At 43.3% G+C, this 20,088-nt stretch overlaps 2 protein-coding genes across 7 annotated transcripts in view; one reads left to right on the forward strand and one right to left on the reverse strand.

Moving 5' to 3' along the window:
* Positions 1–92: 92 nt before the first annotated feature.
* EMC3 (ER membrane protein complex subunit 3) lies at positions 93–6,438 on the forward strand. The gene is made up of 8 exons (XM_062585319.1): positions 93–327; positions 616–673; positions 1,522–1,615; positions 2,348–2,452; positions 3,150–3,231; positions 3,388–3,467; positions 4,060–4,142; positions 6,192–6,438. The coding sequence occupies exons 1-8, from the start codon at positions 173–175 to the stop codon at positions 6,318–6,320; spliced, it is 786 nt and encodes a 261-aa protein (XP_062441303.1). The 5' UTR covers positions 93–172; the 3' UTR covers positions 6,321–6,438.
* A 4,596-nt stretch (positions 6,439–11,034) lies between these two features.
* Positions 11,035–20,088, reverse strand: part of USP4 (ubiquitin specific peptidase 4) — a 49,764-nt gene continuing 40,710 nt past the window's right edge. For 4 of the 6 annotated variants that reach the window (XM_062585828.1, XM_062585829.1, XM_062585831.1 and 1 more), the window contains 9 exons: positions 19,734–19,925; positions 19,152–19,240; positions 17,943–18,158; positions 17,794–17,864; positions 17,417–17,532; positions 16,361–16,510; positions 15,413–15,516; positions 13,730–13,818; positions 11,035–13,597 (listed from right to left, as the gene is read on the reverse strand). In XM_062585828.1, coding sequence (XP_062441812.1) covers positions 13,499–13,597; positions 13,730–13,818; positions 15,413–15,516; positions 16,361–16,510; positions 17,417–17,532; positions 17,794–17,864; positions 17,943–18,158; positions 19,152–19,240; positions 19,734–19,925 — 1,126 coding nt within the window. In that variant the 3' untranslated portion in view covers positions 11,035–13,498. Of the gene's footprint in view, positions 13,598–13,729; positions 13,819–14,921; positions 15,170–15,412; positions 15,517–16,360; positions 16,511–17,416; positions 17,533–17,793; positions 17,865–17,942; positions 18,159–19,151; positions 19,241–19,733; positions 19,926–20,088 lie in introns of those variants that run through there. The other 2 variants (XR_009959700.1, XR_009959701.1) reach the window with 2 other exon arrangements.

Genomic DNA, 20,088 nt, shown 5'->3' on the forward strand with positions numbered 1-20,088 from the left:
CCGCGCCCCTCTCTACCCGCCGCCGCCGCTCAAGTTTCGCGCCCAGGCGGCTCCCGGCGCGCGCTGACGCCTTTCCGCCGCCGGCGGAAGCGCTCGGCCCGGAAGCGGAGCCGGGGCCAGCGGCGGCGGCGGCCCCGCTGCGAGCGCTGCCCGTGCCGGTAGCGGTGGCAGGATGAGCGAGCCGGAGCTGCTGCTGGATTCCAACATCCGGCTGTGGGTGGTGCTGCCCATCGTGTTCATCACCTTCTTCGTGGGCATGATCCGGCACTACGTGTCCATCCTGCTGCAGAGCGACAAGAGGCTCACGCAGGAGCAGGTGTCCGACAGGTCAGGGCCGCCCTGGCCCGGCCCGGCCCGGCCCGGCCCGGCCTCGCCTGGGCCTGCCCCCTCCCCCCTGGCCTCCCGCAAGCGCGAGGCGCTGCCGCGACCGTTAGGATTTGCCAGCGCCTCGCCACGCTCGCGCAAGGCCCTTTCGTCGGGGTTTCTGTCCCACTCCGTCGTGACCCAGCGCGTTCCTGCCCGTCGCCAAGCGCAAGGCCGGGTTGCGGCGGCCCCTGCACTCGTCTAGCCATGTACTCTTAATACCGATTTTTATTTATTTATTTATTTTTCCAGCCAAGTCCTAATTCGGAGCAGAGTCCTTAGGGAAAATGGAAAATACATCCCAAAACAGGTACAGAGACGCATGCGGTTGTCTTTGCGTGAATAACTGTGCTTTAGAGAGACGATAACTCCGAAATGCATAAAAAGCCTGACGTGCGTTAATATAGTTACGTTGCTAGGGGTTCTCTCAGGTGACAGGCAGTTTCAGTGGAACTGGCCCGTGGGGTCAAACAGTCTGGCCAGGTGCTGTCTAACTCAGTGTCCTATCTAGCAGGAGGGGTGGTAGCGTATGCTTAGGAGTATTGGATACAAGACTGTGGCACGAGTCCTTACTCTGATACAATACTTAGCTTCCACTTGCTGACTAGTGGAAGCTAAAGGACATCCTAAATTGATGTCTGCATCATATTTAGTATCTGCCAACAAACACAAATGGCAAAGGAGGTAACAAGAGCTTGACAAGAATAACAATCTTGACGAGTAAGAGGGTCCTGAAATGTCATCGGATATGTTCATTGAATTAAAAATCAGTCACTCACGTGGGCTCGGTTGCTACCAAATATATGTATTGTTAACTCTGGAAATCGGCTTGTGAGAGGGAAAATGCCCTGTGTATGGGCAGTGGTACTGAGCCAATAAGATCTTTGTACAAATGCTAAAAGGTCTGTAATCAATATGGATTATTCTAAGAATTTTAGAGAGCCAAAGAGCAAACAGTTAGTACTCAGGATTCAGAGATACCTCAAAGATGGGGTAAGGAGCTTGAGGATGTATGGCCAGTGAAGTGCCTTTTTAAAAAAGAAGAATATGTCATAAAAGAGTTCATAAAATGTCAACACGTCTTAATAAGAATTTTGGCAGTCCTCATTTAATTTTTGTTTGTGTGTGTGTGCTGGAATTCACTCTTTTTGTTTTCAGTCTTTCCTGACCCGGAAATACTACTTTAATAACCCTGAGGATGGATTTTTTAAGAAAACAAAGAGGAAGGTAGTGCCCCCTTCTCCAATGACAGGTATGTTAAAGTAGCATAAAACTAATTGGGCAGAAAGAGGATCGTTTTCTGCCAGGGTAGAAAGGTGAATCAACTTAGTGAAGAGTTCAGGGTGTGTAAGAAAAAGGGTAGAACTGCGCAGCTGTTCTAGAGGAGAGCAGATGAGCAAAGGGGTGCAAGATCTCTCCTTTCAGCAGCGTTGCATAGGCTCACTTCATCGTTTTGTATAACTTCACCCTTCAACTGTCTGCAGCATCTCACGAGACCATGGGGTGAACATCTCAGTGTCGCCAGAAATGGAAAGTCCTGCTCTCATTCCTACCCTTTTGTCACTTTGTTGTAGCAGTTCTTCAGGCTTAATGCATTCCTTAACATGGCCAAAGACCTCGGCAGCAAAATTAGCCAGACAGTTAGTTGTTGCTTTTCTAGCTAAATCAGCTCGCAGAGGGGTCTAGCAGGTTTTGAGATCTGTTCTGGGATGGGGCAGAACAAGAGGCCGCGATCAGACACGGCAGAAGAGGATACAAGAGCTGTCTCTTTTGGTGGCAGCAGCCAGCACCTTATTGACTGTTCATAAAATGCTTTGGAAAAGAATAGCAATGGAAAAATACTGGATAAGAAGTAGTTAGTGGGGTAGGACTGTTAATCTCTCATTCAGTTTCTTAATTAAAAGCAGCTCTCCTTGGTGAAGTCAAGTTATCTTTAAACCTGTTTCCCTTTAATGCTACATTATGTTAAATCTTTGAATTACAGATCCTACCATGTTGACAGATATGATGAAAGGGAATGTAACAAATGTTCTGCCCATGATCCTCATTGGTGGCTGGATCAACATGACATTTTCAGGATTTGTCACAAGTAAGCATCTGGAATAACAAAGCTCATGGATCTTGCTAGGTGTTTGACAATGATCTGTAGAATCAGGCTGCTAGAGAAGTTTGCTCCTCTACCTAAAAGCAGTGAATTGGAGAAAGCATGAATTTAGCTTAAGGCACTGCTGCAAATCCCTCCATTAAGTGCAATCATGTGTTTACCCCATAGAGGTACGGGTAAGGAAGGAGGTAAGGAGGGAAAATTATTTTCAAAATGCCAGACACAAGGACAGAGAAAATAGCTGATATATGTGGGAACCACTGTAGTGACCAAAATGATATTTAAATTTATTAAAACTGCCTAGACTTTAAGTTGATATAGTGGATTTTCTTGTGAATGTGTCTGGAGAGTTGGTTGTATTACGTAGTACCAATTAAAAATATTTCCTTAAATTCATGTTTCTGTTTTTCTTCATGCTGTTTGTGCAAAAATTGTTCCCTTAACAAAAGACATTGCTCTCTGTAGTGGTTGGAATAATAGCCATGATGATTTGAGCATCTGATTTAAGTAGTTTCAGAAAGTCTTTTTAAAATTAATATGAAATTAAAACTGTTTTTAAAAGTATGTGATAATTTGTTATTGTATGCACTAAATCTACATCAAATTTAATGAAAGAATTTACTGGCTCTGCAGTAACTTAGTGTCACTTTGTGAAAATGAACCTTTTTTTTAAATTCTGCAGCAAAGGTCCCATTTCCTCTGACACTGCGTTTTAAACCAATGTTGCAGCAAGGAATTGAGCTGCTTACTTTAGATGCCTCTTGGTAAGTGTGTGTCCTCAGTAAGAATGTTCATTTGGAAGATTTTGGAAGTGTTCGTAACCCTCAAATGGCTTGTGCATGCTTCTGAAATGAGGTCGCAAGTCATGTGTCCCAGCACAGGCAGCCTTTGAACTGAAATGCTTGTTCTGATTTAATCAGGGTGAGCTCTGCTTCCTGGTACTTCCTGAATGTGTTTGGACTCAGAAGCATTTATACTCTCATCCTGGGCCAAGATAACGGTAAGACACTGTCATATCTGTTAAAGAGCTGGTTTCTGCTTACATTGGAGAACTTCTGTAAGAGGTTGGAGAAAGATTTATGGATTTCCAACCAAGAAACTCTTGAAAGACTCTCTTAGTTCTACAAGATTACTCTCTGCTGGCCAGGTTTGACAAGTAATTACATAAATCTTGCACCAGCCATTAGCTAACTGCTAGTAAACTTCCCTGGTAATTTAACTCATTCTTTCCTTCTTGTCAAAGCAGAAATTTTGCTCTCAGGTTTGCTTGTGTTTTTAGCAAGGATCAGTTTTAAGCAGAGCTGCAAAGATTTCTTATTGCTAGATGCAGAGCAGAACAGATTTTGATCATGGGGAATGTAGAAGAGCATATTTTCTTCTATCTACCTGCATATTTTATGTAAATTTAGCTGGGGGTCAGGGTGGGAACAAGATGTCTCCTGAGAACTCATGCTGGCAGATCAGTGCTGCATCTGTGGGTTCCCACAGCTTTCCAATTTATAGGTAGAAACGTGAACGGTAACGGTGTGCTCTAAGAAATGCTGTTTAAGTGTGACAAATAAAAATGAATCTCTCTTGTTTCTCTTTTGTAGCTGCAGATCAGTCTAGGGTGATGCAAGAACAAATGACGGGGGCAGCAATGGCCATGCCAGCAGATACTAACAAAGCATTCAAGGTACAGTATTCCCACCTTCATTCCTGTTTCCTGTGAATCTAATGCTATACACAACTCATCCTCTCCTCCGTGTCAAGCAAGGGAATTGCCTTGGTTACCTGCTCCTATAATCAAAGCTGGCATCTGATAAGGGATGTGGAAATTGCTCTGGGTCTGGCAGAGCTCTGGACACCTAAAGCAAACCCAATTTACTTGGTCATTCCTGACACAAAAATTAAATTCATGTGCCATGTTTTGCATTTGCAGAGGAAGGCTCCCTTTCTTTCCCTTGGGATTTACTTTCAAAATAAAAGCTGACTTCCTAAAGCTGTATGAATAACACAGGTAAACACAAGCCTAGCAGGCATATGATGGAACTTGGGTAAGAAAATCTATCAAAAGAGTTAGCTCAGTTGAAAAACTAGCTTCTGTTGTAAATACCATGGTCAAAGACAACTCATTTTGGTTAAGAACCCCAGTTCTGTGACTACAAAATACTTAAAACAGCCTCTGCTGCTGGTAGGAAAAGTATAACCAGGGCAAAAAGCACAAACACAGCACTCAAACATTCTGTGTCAGTGACCAGATTTAAATCTGACATAATGGATCTCAGCTGGTGAATAAGTGTGTAAAGGTTCTTCCTGAATTGCATAAACTTGCAAGCCAGCAAAAGGCCATAATAAGCAAACACAACAGCGAGAGAAACTCAGCTGTCTCTGTGTCACCCTGCTTTGCAAGACAAAGCAATTAGAGAGGAAAATTTAAGCACAAGCACGTGTGCTTGTAGCATAAGCACAAGGAATTGGATCATCTAACTTGCCTATGTGATTACAGAACTCCTAGTAACTAGTTCTGGCTTAGAGGCCCAAAGCTCAGGATCTGACTGTATCCATAGAAGTTTTCATAAGCAGTCTCCATAGACATTTGCTTAGGAGACTGTCTCTTTAGCTATCTTTCACAACCTTAGGATATGCATGACAGGGAGGTTCTGGTTTCTCAGTTTCTATGTACTATAGGAGGCGTTTACCCACACACAACCTGCTGCTTGCGGAGTCAGGATGATCTGCCCCTGCAGAGTCATGTATTCAGAAGTCTCCTCATAGGAAACATCATCCAGCCAGATACTCAGCAAATGATGAGAGCAGCTGTGATTTGCAGCTCTGGTGAAGCAATTGTGACTCTATCACAAACCATCAGCACTGAGGTGTAATTCTGACAAGTAGCATTCACTCTCACATCTCATTTCTTCCACTTCCTCTGCAGTACTAGTTAACGAGAGGAGTTTTGCTATTCAGCCCACTGTGGACTTATACCCAATACATGACTTTTGGCAGGAAAAAAAATCTGCATTACATGAATGTGTTCTGGACAAGAAATACAAATCTCTTGATGGGAATTACATGAAATGATTTTGCAGGCTGTGTACAGCTTATTCTGGGATATTCACTGTGAGCAACACTGAATGCAGAAGAAGATACTTGTGTTCATTGTTGGTGGAAATGAGCAGTGGGGGCTAATTCTCATGCTTAGGATGAAATTCTGAGTCTGTTATTCTCAGGTCTTAGGTTTCTGCAAACACCTGGCTTAACAAATAAATAAACTGCAACTCTAGGGAGCTGCCGTACGAAGCCTGTTGATTGCAGAACCAACAGTCTACGGGGCACGTCACATCTGTGATTGGTCTTGCAAGACTTTTGGCCTTTTAACTGCTTTTAGCAAGTTTCTCTTGACCCTCTGGAACAGGTTTGATTGAAGTAGTGTTTTTAGAGACAGCTATGCTACAAGAAATAGATTATTCCAGAAGGTGAGTGCTTTTCAAAAATCAGATATGTAGCCTTTTCTAATTTCTGCGAGATACTCCTATTAATCAACTGTCTAATACACAAGAATGAAATACTGATTTCAGAGAGCTGATGGGACTGCCAAATTTTTACTAAAACATTTTCCTTGTTATTTTTTAGGTGAACACTGCTTTGTATAGTTCATATCTAAAGTGCACAGTAAGCAAGGAGAACTGCTTTAATACAGCATTGCTTTTTTTTCTCCACCTTTTGTTTATTTTCAATGTAGACGGAATGGGAAGCTTTAGAATTGACTGATCATCAGTGGGCCTTAGAAGATGTAGAAGAAGAGCTCATGGCAAAAGACCTCCATTTTGAAGGCATGTTTAAAGAAGAACTACAAACCTCCATCTTCTGAATTTGAGAATATTCTTTGTCTATTCTTGTAAAAGGCATTTGATGAGAAGAAATCTGTTACTTATAACTGTATAATGTATTTTAGCAAGGCTGAGAATAAAAGAAAAACACCAAATTCAGACCCTGTCTTTCAGCGATTTGAGCAACAGGATAGAATACGCTACATTTGAGCCAAAGGGTATCATTTAAGTTTTCTAGCTTCAGAAGAGTTTTATTCCTGTTTCTGGGAAATGTATGATGGAGCAAAGACTTGCAAAAAGTGCAAATTCTAGCACACAAATAGCAAAGTGTTGTAATTAACTGCTTACTTGAGTTAAAGAACTGAAAGCTTTGTGAGACTGAAGAATCAGGTAGTGGCTATATATCTGTATTTATCTTTTTAAGCAGCCACATCGCTGTGTTCTTTGTTCTTGAACATTTAAGACGGTATCATCATCATGTTAGCAATTCAAAACCAGCTTACCAAAGAAGCATCTTCCTCAGAAGCAGCCTAAGGATTCAGGTTTTTTGTGTTCTTTGTCCTTCCTGTCCTCTCTCCCTGTTAAGATAACTAGAGTGAAGAAACAAAACCAAAAATAAGCATCCTTAATTTTTGACAAAAAGGATTTATTTTCCCCCACAGTGATAGAGCAATAGAAAAACTTCTGACAGATTATTACTGTAACAATTAAGAGCCAATGTAGGCACCATTTATGTAGTGTGACTGTGACAGAGAAAACTCTGGTATACATATATTAAATGGCTGGCAAACTAGATACTACCGTTCTTCTGATAACAGAGATAATTCTGAATAGCTGAATTTAGAAATGAGTGAAAATATGTCCTCTTCAACACTGCCTTGTATCTGAGGTTGCTATCCATCATGTAGGCTTTTCTAGCTGTCATCTGCAGGTGAGCTACTCACTCTGCAGGGTAACAGAATAGACATTTGACCCAGATTATCAGATGTGGTATATGAAAGCTGGTGAACTAATTAGCTGCATTTGCAGGCAGATGAATGTAGTAGGTTAAATAGCCTGCAAAATCATATGTCTGGATTAGCTTGAAAAGCATTTACTCTGCTTGTTTTAACTTACATTTTTGAGGTCATTTGGAGAAAAGATAGGAGTGCAGCTGGCATTATTGTTATTGCACATATCCAGATGTGAGAAAGGGGAGTGTGTGCTGCTGGACGTGCAAACACTCAGGACCTCTTCTCCTTTGGTATTTTAACCTTGTGTCTTTGGCCTTGCAATAGCTGCATGTTCCTGGTTTAAGCCTTTGTGTTTTCACAGCAGGTTAGTTCCAGAGAGCTGAAGTGTTCCCTCCGATTTGCCAGGCCTAGCCAACTTCCCCTTCAAAACCAAGAGTTCAGAAATGCTCAGAAGAAAAACTTCAGTAGCAAAACAACGCTGATTAAGAACAATATGCTTTTGAGAGACCTCACCAGACTTCATAAGTGAATGGAATTTTGATTAATCCTGTTCTGCTACATGAAACCCACTGGAGTTTCTTTCTGTATCAAAGGCTGGAAACTAATCTCAGGAATGCTGGAGCTGGCCCAACCCCTTCACACCAGTTTCGAGCAGCTCAGCACGAAACCAGCCATGTTCCTGTCCTGCCTGCTCAGCCAGCAGTGCCATCACCCAGGGCTTCTCTTTAGAGACAGTGAATGTCTCCGTGGAAGACAGGCTTGCACCAAGGCCTGTGAAACAGGGTCAACTCAGCCACCACGGCCACCTGTCCTACAACAGCCCAAATGTCTGGGTTGCCTATAGAATAAATGAAAACATGAAGAAACTTCAGGCCAATAAAATACATTCAGAGGAGAGTGATTTTTTTTTAAAGCTATCTTTAAGACTCAAATATTTCTAAATGTACTACCGTTCAGAGATCTTTATGCTGATGCCTGTCTCTGCAGTAAAACTTCTTCCTTCAGTCCAGTACTAAAACATGCTGCCTCACTCTGTGGCTTTTTCCTACCTAGCACAGCTCAGAAACACTGGGCTTCCCACATCACTGTGGAGTGGCATTTCCAGGTCATGATCCCGCTTTTTGTTTGTTTGAATATATATTCATGTCACACTATTTTCTCCAAGCCTTGCTCAGTCTTGTGCACCCTCATCTAACAAGGTGATAGCCCTCTTTATTTCATTCAGACATCAAAAAAAAAAAAAAACTTCCCTCACAAGACAGTAGTACTTGTAGTAGGTAGACTTACTAGTAATGTACCAAATTCTGCTTTTTTCCTCCTGAAATGCTGAACACCTCTATCACTAAAAACATATTGCCAGTAGCTCTCCGATCACTTGGTGCCAGGGCCCCGTTTGCTGGAATAACATTTGGCATGAAGATGAGAACCTCTTTTTCAGGAATACAAGCAACTGGAGCAACTTAGTTGCTAGATGGAAGAATAATAGAAACAGGATCTTTGCACTACCTGTGCTTCTTTGGGGCAAGGACGTGGGTATTGCTGTCTGCACCTCCCAGTTCCACTTACTAATGCACTGTGCTGGACACAAGGACAGTTGGAGAAATCCACACAGCCTCCTCCGTAACTGCAGCTGGTTTGGTCCCACATTAACAGCTGAAGGGCCTCATTCTACTTTGGAAAATGTCACCTGCTGTGTAGGTGGCAGGAACCTAATGAGGCACTCAGTGCAGGGTCCTGTTGGTGCCACGTGTGCCCCAGCCTGCAAGGATTGCCCCTGGTGCTTCCCACAAAGGCAGAGAGGGCTGGGAAAGGCTTTTTTGGGCAGATGGGGGCTGCCAGTATACTTCAATGTGAAAGGGCAGAAGAAAACTCATAAAAAAGGACTAGAGACAGCAAAAAGGGAAGGAGCAACTGAGAGCATGCTCCCAGGGGCTGTTACAACCCTGGAGCGCTCACCTGGGAGCCCTGAGTCTCTTGTGTGGTCTCAGTAGAGGGTTTTGAGCCCCTCGCAGCTTGACATCTTAAAAACACTAGTGTGGAAGAAGCTGTCAGCCCAGGCACACACACAGTCACGTCACACCTGGCCATGACCATTCTGGTGCACCACAGCCTGCCTCTTTGTGCACCAGCAGAGGTGCTGGTCGTGCTCTGGGCATGGAGACCACAGTACAGTGCACACATAGGTGACATCACCTGTTGGCCCCCAGCTCACTTGTGTCATTTGGCAGGGTCATCAGAGATGGCACACACCTGGACTGAGGCCACGTTCAGTCCCTGCCAGTCCAGGGAGTATCTCTTCACAGACACTGGCTTTTTCACCTTAGAAGTACACAGGAAAAGCTCTTGCCACCCAGCAGGACTGCACCAAGCATCACAGCCGGCAGTGCAGCAGGGCTGCGTGGCCCTGGGTGCCATCGTCTTTCTCTACCCCATCACAGGAGAGGACATATCAGCTGCTCCCAGCCACAAGGCACCCATGTTCAGGTGTGGCAGCTCCAGCCCCATTTAAAGCCATGCGGTGATTGTCCCTGAGGGTCATGTCACCCTCCAAATCCATGGATGGGATCACGTGGCCGCACACTGGCATAGAGGTATGGCTAGGACTATAGCTGCCTCCTTGCAGAGGCCAGCACACTCCTACAGGACCGGGCAAACCCTCTACACTTGCCCATTGCAAGGCACAGCCTATGCCAGGTCCTCACCTTCATCTTATATCCTGGCCTGCCCCAAGCTTCCTCCAAAGCTGCAAAATCCCACAAGCTTTCTCGTACCCTGATCAACTTGCTACGGGCACACATGGAGCCAACTTCTTGTCCACCTTTGTTGCCTCATTCCTAGGCAGAACAGCTCAGGCACTGAAGAATCAGTGATACCATTTCTATGGATAGTCTGTTTTTCCCACTGATTGCTTCCTGAGCCCATTTACAAGCACCTCAGAACTGCCCCCTGCAACACACACTTCATGTCCTTTCCATAGAAAGGAGAAACTTGCATTCCTTTGGATCCCCAAACATTAAGTGATAGGTTTCAAGTCACACTTTTAAGGTCAGTATTTCACACGGAAGCTCCTTTGAAGCCAATTGTGATCTGCTGTTCTTCATTAGAGCTACTCTAACCTTTGAGGCTTCAGCTAAGATTAAGCTCCCCAGCTGTTGAACTGCAATGACAACACAAAGACTTTGAACATTTAATTGGGGCTTTCTCCTTCACAAATCCTCGTCAACAAATTTGCAGATCAGGTAGATGGTCAAGACCCCAAATTCCCTACACAAGCACTAATACTAAGCACACAAAAACCTGATGCATTTAACAAGCTTTCTCAATCTTTTCTGACCTGCTTTATCATAGCTGGTTAGTTTGCTTTAAAAAGGAAATTGCAGTGATTGCACGATACCCATTTCGATGGTACAGCCACAAGGAGAGCAGTCCCAATATCATCAGAGAAGATGGTCTGAAGGAAGGCCAGGATCACCCAAGATCTGGAGAAATTGGAACAATGTAGAAGCCACAGCAGAAGCTGCCCAGTGTTGCAGAAGAGCAAGGATAAGCTTTGCTACAGCACCAGAGATGAGCAGCCCAGTGCTGCAGGGGAGGGATGTATACAATGGCCCCAAGCAATGACTCATTTCTTCTGGATCCCTATTGGCAGGGGGCTCTGCCATCACACTGTACTTGCCCTCCGCTAGCCAAAAGAGCTCCTACTGCACAAGCCATCCCCACAACCCAGCAGCGTCCCAGTAACAGACAACTGGCTGTGTTTCAGGTCACATAATGAAAGATAAAAAAAAGTAACAGAGCCCAGTTTTAGTGCAAACCACTCTTTAATTTTCCTCTTTGTACAACAGAGCCAGCCACTTACAAAGTGCTAGTCTATAAGACAGATCTGACGTTACAGAACATACACCATCCTAAGCCCACCTGTTCAGAGGCGGAGAAAGTAAGAGCTGTGCCACTTTTTCCTGCAGTACAGTTACAGAGCATCTGAGCATCAGAGATTTCACCGTGTTAACAGATTTCTCAGTCAGACCATAAAGAAGAAGGGACCATAGTATTTGTCCGTATGGGTAGGAGAGGAGAAAAAAGGCTATTTTAAACTGATCTTTCTTTTTTAAAAGATCTTGTACTCCCCTCCCTTTCCTTTCTCCTCCACTTCAGAATGCCCATGTAATTTTCTTCGACAATAAAACAACAACAAACAAAAAAAACCCTCCTCAGAATATTCAGTGCAGTGCTACAGCTTAATATTAGCTTTTTAGACACTCCCCTCTCAGTCAAGAGGAAAGAAAAATAAAATATTAAGAGTTGTAAAAACCCCAAACTACCCAAAAACCAAAACAGAAGCATCAGCAATTCTGAGCTCAAAATATAAATGTCCATGCTTTAAAACAGAAGTTCTGCAGAAGAGCAGCACAACACCAACATGCCAACTAGGGATAGCCCTTCCTTCCCCGCTAGATCAAGACCTTTCAGTGCAAAAGCCAAGGAAGCCATATGGTGCTTTCTTCCCTTCCCATTGTTTAGAGGGTCTAGGGAGTAAGTAGCTGGCTGTGTTTTTGCAAGACAGCAGCACAGCAAAGGGATGTGGGACAAACACAACTCCCCCATTCGGCCTGTCACAGAAATGGAGCTCCTTGGGCAGGTTCAGAGTTAAATAGATGGCTGCTGCTGTGCTAATGGTCAGAACAGAAAGTTATGGTCAGCACTAAAGCTGTAGGAGCCGTGCACAAGCAGGACATGGACTGGCTATAAGCACAGATCTCAAGGAAAAATAAATGGGGGGAGGGCAGGGTCTTCCCTAGTCTTTTCTTCTGCTAGTGCCCTTACTCCAAGCAGGAACCTTCCTCCCCATCTTAGTGTTTGCTTCAGCCCTTGAGCCAGATGTTTCCTAAATACAATTAGGTTAAGAGTCTAGATTTTCCCATTTTTCACGGGACAGACCAGTTTTCCACTGAAGACTGACCTGATCCGGTATTTGCAGAAGTCCTGATTCAACATTCCTGTTGGACTAAAGCCCTACAAATATCATAGCCAGCTCAGGTAATGGGGGGCAGAGGAAGAGCAGTTGCACTGGAAGGATGGAGCAAAATTATTAAATAGCTACTGCAAAGCAAGACCTCAGACAGGAGCTTTAGCTGTAGCCTTGCAGAAACGAGTGGGGGACCTAACAGGGCAGTCCTCAGGGGAAAAAGAGGAAGGCTAAAAGGGCAGTGCAAAAAAAGGTCTCAGGAGAAAAGCCAAGGCTGAAAACTCGCACAACCCACTGCACTGGGTTGTTATCCATTACTCTGGCAACACAGTCCCAAGCTTTGCTGGAGTAAGAGCTCCAAAAAAAATGAACAAACCCCAAACTTCTTCCGCTGCCACGAGAGACAGAGAGGATGCAGGGAAGCACTTATGGAGGTGTCTAGAAGCTGGCATAAGGGATATGGGAGATGGATGGAGAAGACAAGTGGCAAATTTCACAGATGGTATTTCCTCCTGTGAAGGATGGGAACCAAAGCCAAAATGGATGTATCCTGCAATCACCATGCAGATCAGCCAATGCATACATCAGCCATGCAGGTTGGTATGATTTGTTTCCAGTGAAGCTTGCTACTCTGCGAGGTTCAGTGTCCACATGAAAAAGGCCAAGTCAGAGCTGCCCAGAAGAGTCTTGAGTGCATCAGCGGATGAAAAGACACAAGAATGAGAGAAACCTTTGCCGCTTTGCAAGAGAAGTAACGTACAATGGCAGAGATGGCAACAGACAGGCCACACATATCGAGATTTGCCCTCAGAGCTTCCAAAAGCACGCAGCAAGCCTCCCTGACACAAGCAGAGCCCAACAGCAACACCTGTTGAGAGAATCTCAGGCAGATTCACAGAATCATAACCCTTGTGCTTCATGGGCCTCACAGCTCTCATCTATAACCTTCAGCTCAGGCTGTACACTCTTCCCAAACCCAGCTACGCCCCTCCGCCCAGCCCATATCCCACAGTCCCAACCCAGCTCAGCCCTGATCCCTACCTTTAGCCACACAGCTCAGCCAGATTTTAAAAAGAACTTTATTGAAGCTCCAATATATATTATTTTTGCCTCTAAACACCAAGGGGTCAACACCTAATTCCTGGCTCTCCAGTGCTATTCTGCAATCCTGCGCACTGAATTTTTCAGTGCTAAATTTTTGCTTGACTCCTAAGAAGGAAGAAGAGAAATTTTCAGATGCCTCAGACATAGCTTTAGAAGAGCAAATGCTAATACGGTGACTGAGTGCTGGAGGTGAGGCTTAGTTGGTATCCATCCCGTCACAATCTTCTGATGGAGGAGATGGGGCAGTATGTTCCTCGTTTCGACGCTGATAAAACAGCACATACGCAGCTTTTGTCTACCAAACAAAGAAAAAACAGTCTGAAAAAAACTGAAAAATATCCACTCAGCTTGGTGCAAAATGCAACACCTACTGCAGAGAACTATGCTTACAGCACAAACTTATAGGAGTTTGAGGCAAAGTACTCACCACTATTTGGTCTTCTGAAGCCACTGATACACTGCTGTCATCGAAGTAGTACCACTTGTCATTCACTTTGTTCTTTGCATAGGCAGTATCTGTCAGGAAAACAAAATGTAGATCAGTATTCACAGGAAAACTGCTAAGTTGCAGCTGAACTGCAACAGTGACACTCAAGACTGTCTAACTGAGTGTGCACACAGGGCCAAAAACTTGCTTTGTTAACTGGCCCACAGTCTAGCTCATTAACAAATGTATCTTTTAGAACCTGTTCATTGATCTAGCTAGTCTAGAGCCACATAGACTTACTCCATAGAGTTGAGAAACATAACAAAGAAACTTAAGTGTCTGTGGGAGGAAATACTGCTTTTTCACCCTCTTGAGCCAGATGTTTCCCAAACACACAGTTAGATTAAGATTCGGTATTTTCCCATTTTTCACAAGAAAGACCAGTTTTCCATTGAGAACTGACCTGATCTAGTGTTTGCAAGAGTCCTGATTCAAGAGGAAAGTTGGATTAGAGATTTTTATGACTCCATCAATCCTGATAATCCTCCTTCAATTAATGCTGTCTTACAGCAACAGAGCCTACTAATTAAGCATATGCTGTCAAACGGGCTTTCACCATCCTCTCATAGTAAAATCCTTATGAGTGGTTCTAAGAGTCATCTATAGCATGAATCTGCCCAAAGAACTCATACAACAAAACTAATGACAAAACATGTACTTGTCATATATAACATGAAGTTTTTCTCACATCTAATGGCATAACATTGCCCCTGTACCTGCTTGGTATGTGAGCACTTGTCAGTGTAAAGGATGTGGATAATTTATTGCGAACTTATACCACGAAGGCAACTACAAAGTCCCATGTATTTCAAATTCATTTGTGACTTATTTGGCTGTAAATTTCAATTGCAGTAAAAAAGAAGCCAGGATAGCAGACACTGAAATGTGCCAGACCCAAGTGCTATTACCCAGCTTCATGACAAGGCAGGCCCCTTTGCTCTGCTTCCTTGGCCTACGTTTGGCTCTGCTGTTTGTCAGAACTTGTCCCACCAAGCACTGAGGGCATATGAAAAACTCCTGCTTGGCCAGTGGGCAATCACTGCTGAGGCTCGTAATACTATCCGCACACACTCTGAAGAACAGCTAGACTCTAGTATAAGCTGTCATGCAACTCCAAGCCTCAGTTTCTTACCCTGTAGTACCCTGAAGATTCCCCCACCTGCAACATCCTCCAGTAAGATGCTCTCTGCCACAGTTTGATATTCAGCGCTGAAATCAAGGCTCTGCGCAAACTGGAGAACACAATCGCATCCTCTAAAGACTATTAACCAAGGCCCCACAGACACTGCAGTCAGGCTTGAGGTAGCTGCAATACTGCGAACTGTCTAGTTGCTCTGTAAATCCTAATGGGATGAAAGTTGCCTTCTGGTACCATATCCCCTACATACAGAAGAAAGTTAAGTTTTGGACTAGAGATTCTTGGTGAGGGCAGCCACAAGCTCAATCATCAAATTTTCTCCACAGATTACATGTTCAAATTTGTTTCAGTTCAGCAGCTTTATCCATTTACTATAAACTCTTACAAGAGAGAGGAGCCTCAGCAGCCTCCAACATGCAAAGCCCTCCCCTGACCCATCTGCCTGTATTTCCCTGTGTACAAAGGACAGAAAAGCAGTTACTCACAGTGGCCTACTCCCATGACTCCGTAATGATTGGATACTGCAATGAGGTCGTACACATATGAGCCTGCTCTTGGGTCACAGACAAACTCAGACATGTTTAATCCCCTGAAAGGAAACCCAAAGGTATCAGCACATCAGTAATCTGCACATACTGAAAAGTAATGCCTGACACCAATGAAGCTCTGCAGGCAACCAGCACTGGGGACAGAGGAGTGTTGAGCTCAGCTGCTCAACAGCTAGATATTATCAATGTAGAGATCAGAAATACTGCACCTCCTATATGGGGCAGGTCCTAGTAAACACACTAATTGTTGTCCAGAGATTTAAAGTGAGATGCTGAATAAAACGAACCTCCAAGTATGTTGCTGGACAAGCATGAAAAGGGAGAGACCAGAGCAACAGGGAGTAACCTTCATCCTGCAATAGGATGCCGCCAAATGAAAAGCAGAGGGAATAAGGTAGGCTTTCACGGTATGTAAGTGGTATCTTCAACACTACAATGTAGCTCTGCCCTCAAAATGTGCTAGATTCTCTGCAGATGTTTGGTTCAGCAGGAAACCCATGTTTCAGCTTGTCTCCCAAAGATAGGGTACCTGCCATTACCTGGAATTCTTTAAGATGTGTAGAATCGATTCATTTTAAAATTCACCCAATGCCCAAAAGCTAACCCACAGCAATGAACATTCCTATTTCCCTAGGAGCACATATACCATGTAACGTATCATCCTGGCCCACTTCACTTCTCTGGAGCAGAGCAATTGGGATAAGAGTGGCAAATAAACCACTGACGAGCCCTTTGCCTGGAGATGACCAGAGCTGCACTTGTGCCTGGTTGTCTTGCAGTTCAAACCCAGTAGAAAGGGCTGTTCCGATTACAGATTTAATGACAAAGATGCACAAGAGTAAAATCGGACCAACTCTTCATCACTAGCTTGAGAAAAAAACCTACCTGATGGGGAATTCAACAACAGTGTCAAGTTTATCCCTCCAGTATCTGCTGTATGAGAATCGTTTTAAATGCACCACAAGAATCTTGGGCAAAGACCACAAATCAAACTTCTTTGTGGCTTGCTGATGTTTCTTACAGTTAGGGCAGTACCTGAAGAAGCAGCACAAAACAAGGAAATGAATGACTACGTTAAAAGAAAAACTTCCGTCCTCCTGTTAAAGGATGCATTGATAGTGCAGTATAGCCCCTCTAAGGAGAAGGCATTTTAGGATTGTTTAATATGGCGAAGAACAAATTTTCTCTGAGCTTTCCAAACAGCAATCTGTGTTCACTTTGTAGTTAAAATGTCCTAGTAAGAGTGCATTAATTGAACATTGTTCAAAAATTATTTTTTTTGTTAAAAAAAAAAGATTTAAAGATCCCAATATTCCTTTACTATTTCCCTTACAGCAGAAAAAACAGATAAATATTGCAAACATATCTACAACATGTAACTGGAAGTGAATAATAAACAGTCACGTAATGCAACCAGAAGTTAATTTCTTAATATAGCTAACAAAATCAGCTTCCCAAAATATTCTGCACACATAGTAATGATGTTTTGGTTTTTTGGAGAGTGTCATACACTCTCTACAGCCACTTGGCTACAGCCCCACTAGACAGAAAGCTTTGGTAAAACTAGGAGTGGCTTGGGACTAGCACAAGCTCGAGGTAAAACAGAGTTAAACCTGAAGGTGGCCATATGCTTTCACTCTTTGCTATCGCAACTATTTTCTCTCACACTGTCTGGAAGAGAGAAGTACATTGGGGAAGTGAAAACCAGCCTCATCTCAGGAAGCTACACGCCTGCTTGCCACCTTTCTCAATAAAGGTGGGAAGCGATTACAAACATGGGTTAACAAAAGGTATTTATAGTGTCAGTGACTTAACAGAACCAATATATTTCCCACAGATGAAGACAAAACTGGGAAACTATAAGAATACCCTGACAACTAATGCAAACTCAAATAGTTACAGCTTTTCAATGGAAAGTGAGAGACACACAGAAAATCTTACCAAGGATCATGTTCACCAAGCGTTTCCATAGTAGTAAAGAGCTCAATACAGTCTCTGAGGGCTACTACAGCCTTCTTCTTCTGTGGTTGTAACATACTTCCATGCTTTTCAAATGCCTAGTAAAAGAGATGTATGATTTTATTCAATTCCATGCAGACTTTAATCCTTAACATCACAAAAATGAACATGCTCACCTTCACCATACTGGCTGTGTCTGGTCCCTTCCCCATCTACAATCATTTCAAGCTTCCAGCCTTTCCTTGCTCGTATTACAAACTGCCCTTTCTGGTCTTTCCACCTCAGACATGAGCCCAACCATCAAGTACCATGCAAGTTCACAAAACAGTTATGAAAAAAAAAACTTCCAGACTACTAACCCGTGACTCCTGTTCATCAAAAAGCAGCCTCCGCATGTCAGAATCCCAGTCAATAGCAAGTGTAGAAAAAGCTACAAGAAAGAATAATGAAATATTTGTTGTTAAGTTGTAAGAAGGAGGAAGGAAAAGGATAACAGGGTAATAATTACCATTCAGTTTTAGTATTTTCCCTTCTACAATGGAGTTTATCTCGGAGGTCCCATAGGAATTCACAAGGCTAAAAGTGAAAAGCTGCTTCTTGCGAGGCTGTGTATCTCTTGTTGACTCAATCTGCATACAGCCGTCGGCATGGCAGGAATCAATTTCTCCCAGCTTTTCCTTGCCTTCCTGCCCCCCATCCTGATGTTCCATCTCTTCGATTTCACCTAGCAAAATTTCAGACAAGCAATATTAAGAACTTCAGTGAAAGTTAACACCGACAGCCTCATGTTGACAAATGTTTGCACAAGCCTGTAACAACAGGCATGGACTGCTTGCACAAAGAAATGAAAAACATGAAAAAAAAAAGAAGAAAAGAAATCTGCACTTGCTGAGCAGCTGTATCTGAAGCTATATTCTATCCTTTAACAGATGCCAGATAATATACTGGGTTTTATATCCTATTTGGGCACGTATCAGGAATGATGAAGAATGCTCAATTCACAGTAAGTTAGTGATCACACGCACTGACAGCACACCCTAAGTAACATCTCAATAGAGAACCAGCAAGGTTGAAGGGTATCTTTACAGGAGAGAGGAATATGCAAGTCCTCAGCAAAGTTATTTCCATACTTTGGAGAGGAGAAGAAAATATAGACTTGCCCTCCCACTTTACATTTTCTATTTAACTTGCTTCAGTTGTTACTCTTGCAGCAGCATGAGTGAATTACTTCAAAGGGGAAACGGAAACATGCAGTGCCATAATCATAAAAGCTTCCTTATAAGCATCCATCTATCCATGAGACCCTGCGACCCAAGGTTAAAGAAGTAGAAATGGTATTTTGCAGTCATTTCTCCAGAAATCATCTCAGCAGCTAACAGGCCTGCCTTATTAAAGGGCATACTAAAAAAAGAGTCTCCTCTAGATGCAGGCACCTGAGCACCTGACAAAGGACCAAGGGTTTATTAACAATAGTCAAGATTAATGCACAACACCTTGTTATCCAACTACTATTTACTCACACCTCTGTTATCTCTTGAAAGGAAAATGGTCTATAAGAATTCTTTGTGGTATGGTGTCTTAGAAGTCCTATGCAATAGTGTGGTTTAATGATGTGCAGAAATAAAAGAACCTACTGTAGCTTAAACCCATTATACACAGTGTAAATTAAAGACTAATAAAAGCTTGATGCTTCTAAACATTTTTGAAAGGACTTTACCTTCAGCCACACCATTTGAGCCATTGCAGGTTCCTTTGTCTGGGCACAGTGTAGAGTATTCTTCTGCCAAAGGGAGTTTCACATAGCGGCTAAACAAGGGGAACACTTATCACACACACATATTGCTACTTTACATCACAAAAACTGCATCTTCTCTGCTATCAGTGATAACAGTCCTAATTCCACACAACAAATGAGAATTATTTTGCATAGCACCATTTACACGCTGAGATCTCTCAGAACGAATCAGCAGACAAGGGCAATTCAATAAGACTACGTTGTTTCGCTGTTTGTACCAAATTTGACTGGCAGCAGATGGAACGTGCAAAATTATCAAGTTGTGGTGGCCCCACTGGACTGAATCTTAGTCTGAAAGCCCAGAAAATACAGTCCGAGTTCTGCTCTTGATATGTTTTGCAATACCAAATAGGTAACTTCCCCCATGACCGCCCTCACTAACAGTATCTTACAGCCTGCTTTTACAGAGCCCAGCACCCAAGGCTTTGAATCATCCTATTACAGTGTAATTGGCTGAGTGAACACCAGAACTTTGCACAAGATTCAGTTACAGACATGACTTACCTGATCTGTTCCAAAACCACACCGTACAAGTGATCCAGAGTGAGCTTGTCTTTCAGCACAGATATTAATAGTGGCTGACCAAAGAGTATGGTTCCTGAAGTATTGCTGGATTGCCTCACTGTCTTTTCCCGAAAGTAAATGGAGAGAGTAACATATTCTGAGCCATCTTCACTTGGCTTGCATACTTCATATCTATTTTAAAGACAGAGGAATGGTTATTTCTATTACCAAAGCACAGCAGGCAGAAGCAACATTAACTCAGTCCAACAAAACTTACTCCAAGGTAGGGTTCCCCCAAGAAGGGCAAAAGGGATTTTACACTCATTTTACTGTCATAAAACATTACCCTGACAAC

The sequence above is a fragment of the Rhea pennata genome, chromosome 12 (genome assembly GCF_028389875.1).
Source record: "Rhea pennata isolate bPtePen1 chromosome 12, bPtePen1.pri, whole genome shotgun sequence".
NCBI lineage: Eukaryota > Metazoa > Chordata > Aves > Rheiformes > Rheidae > Rhea > Rhea pennata.

Bases quoted from the DNA above. Each gene is read 5' to 3' on its own strand.
- EMC3 (XM_062585319.1), top strand. From the start codon at position 173: ATGAGCGAGCCGGAGCTGCTGCTGGATTCCAACATCCGGCTGTGGGTG. The intron at 328-615 runs GTCAGGGCCGCC...TTATTTTTCCAG, and splicing joins CAGGAGCAGGTGTCCGACAG to CCAAGTCCTAATTCGGAGCA. The intron at 3,232-3,387 runs GTAAGTGTGTGT...TGATTTAATCAG, and splicing joins CTTACTTTAGATGCCTCTTG to GGTGAGCTCTGCTTCCTGGT.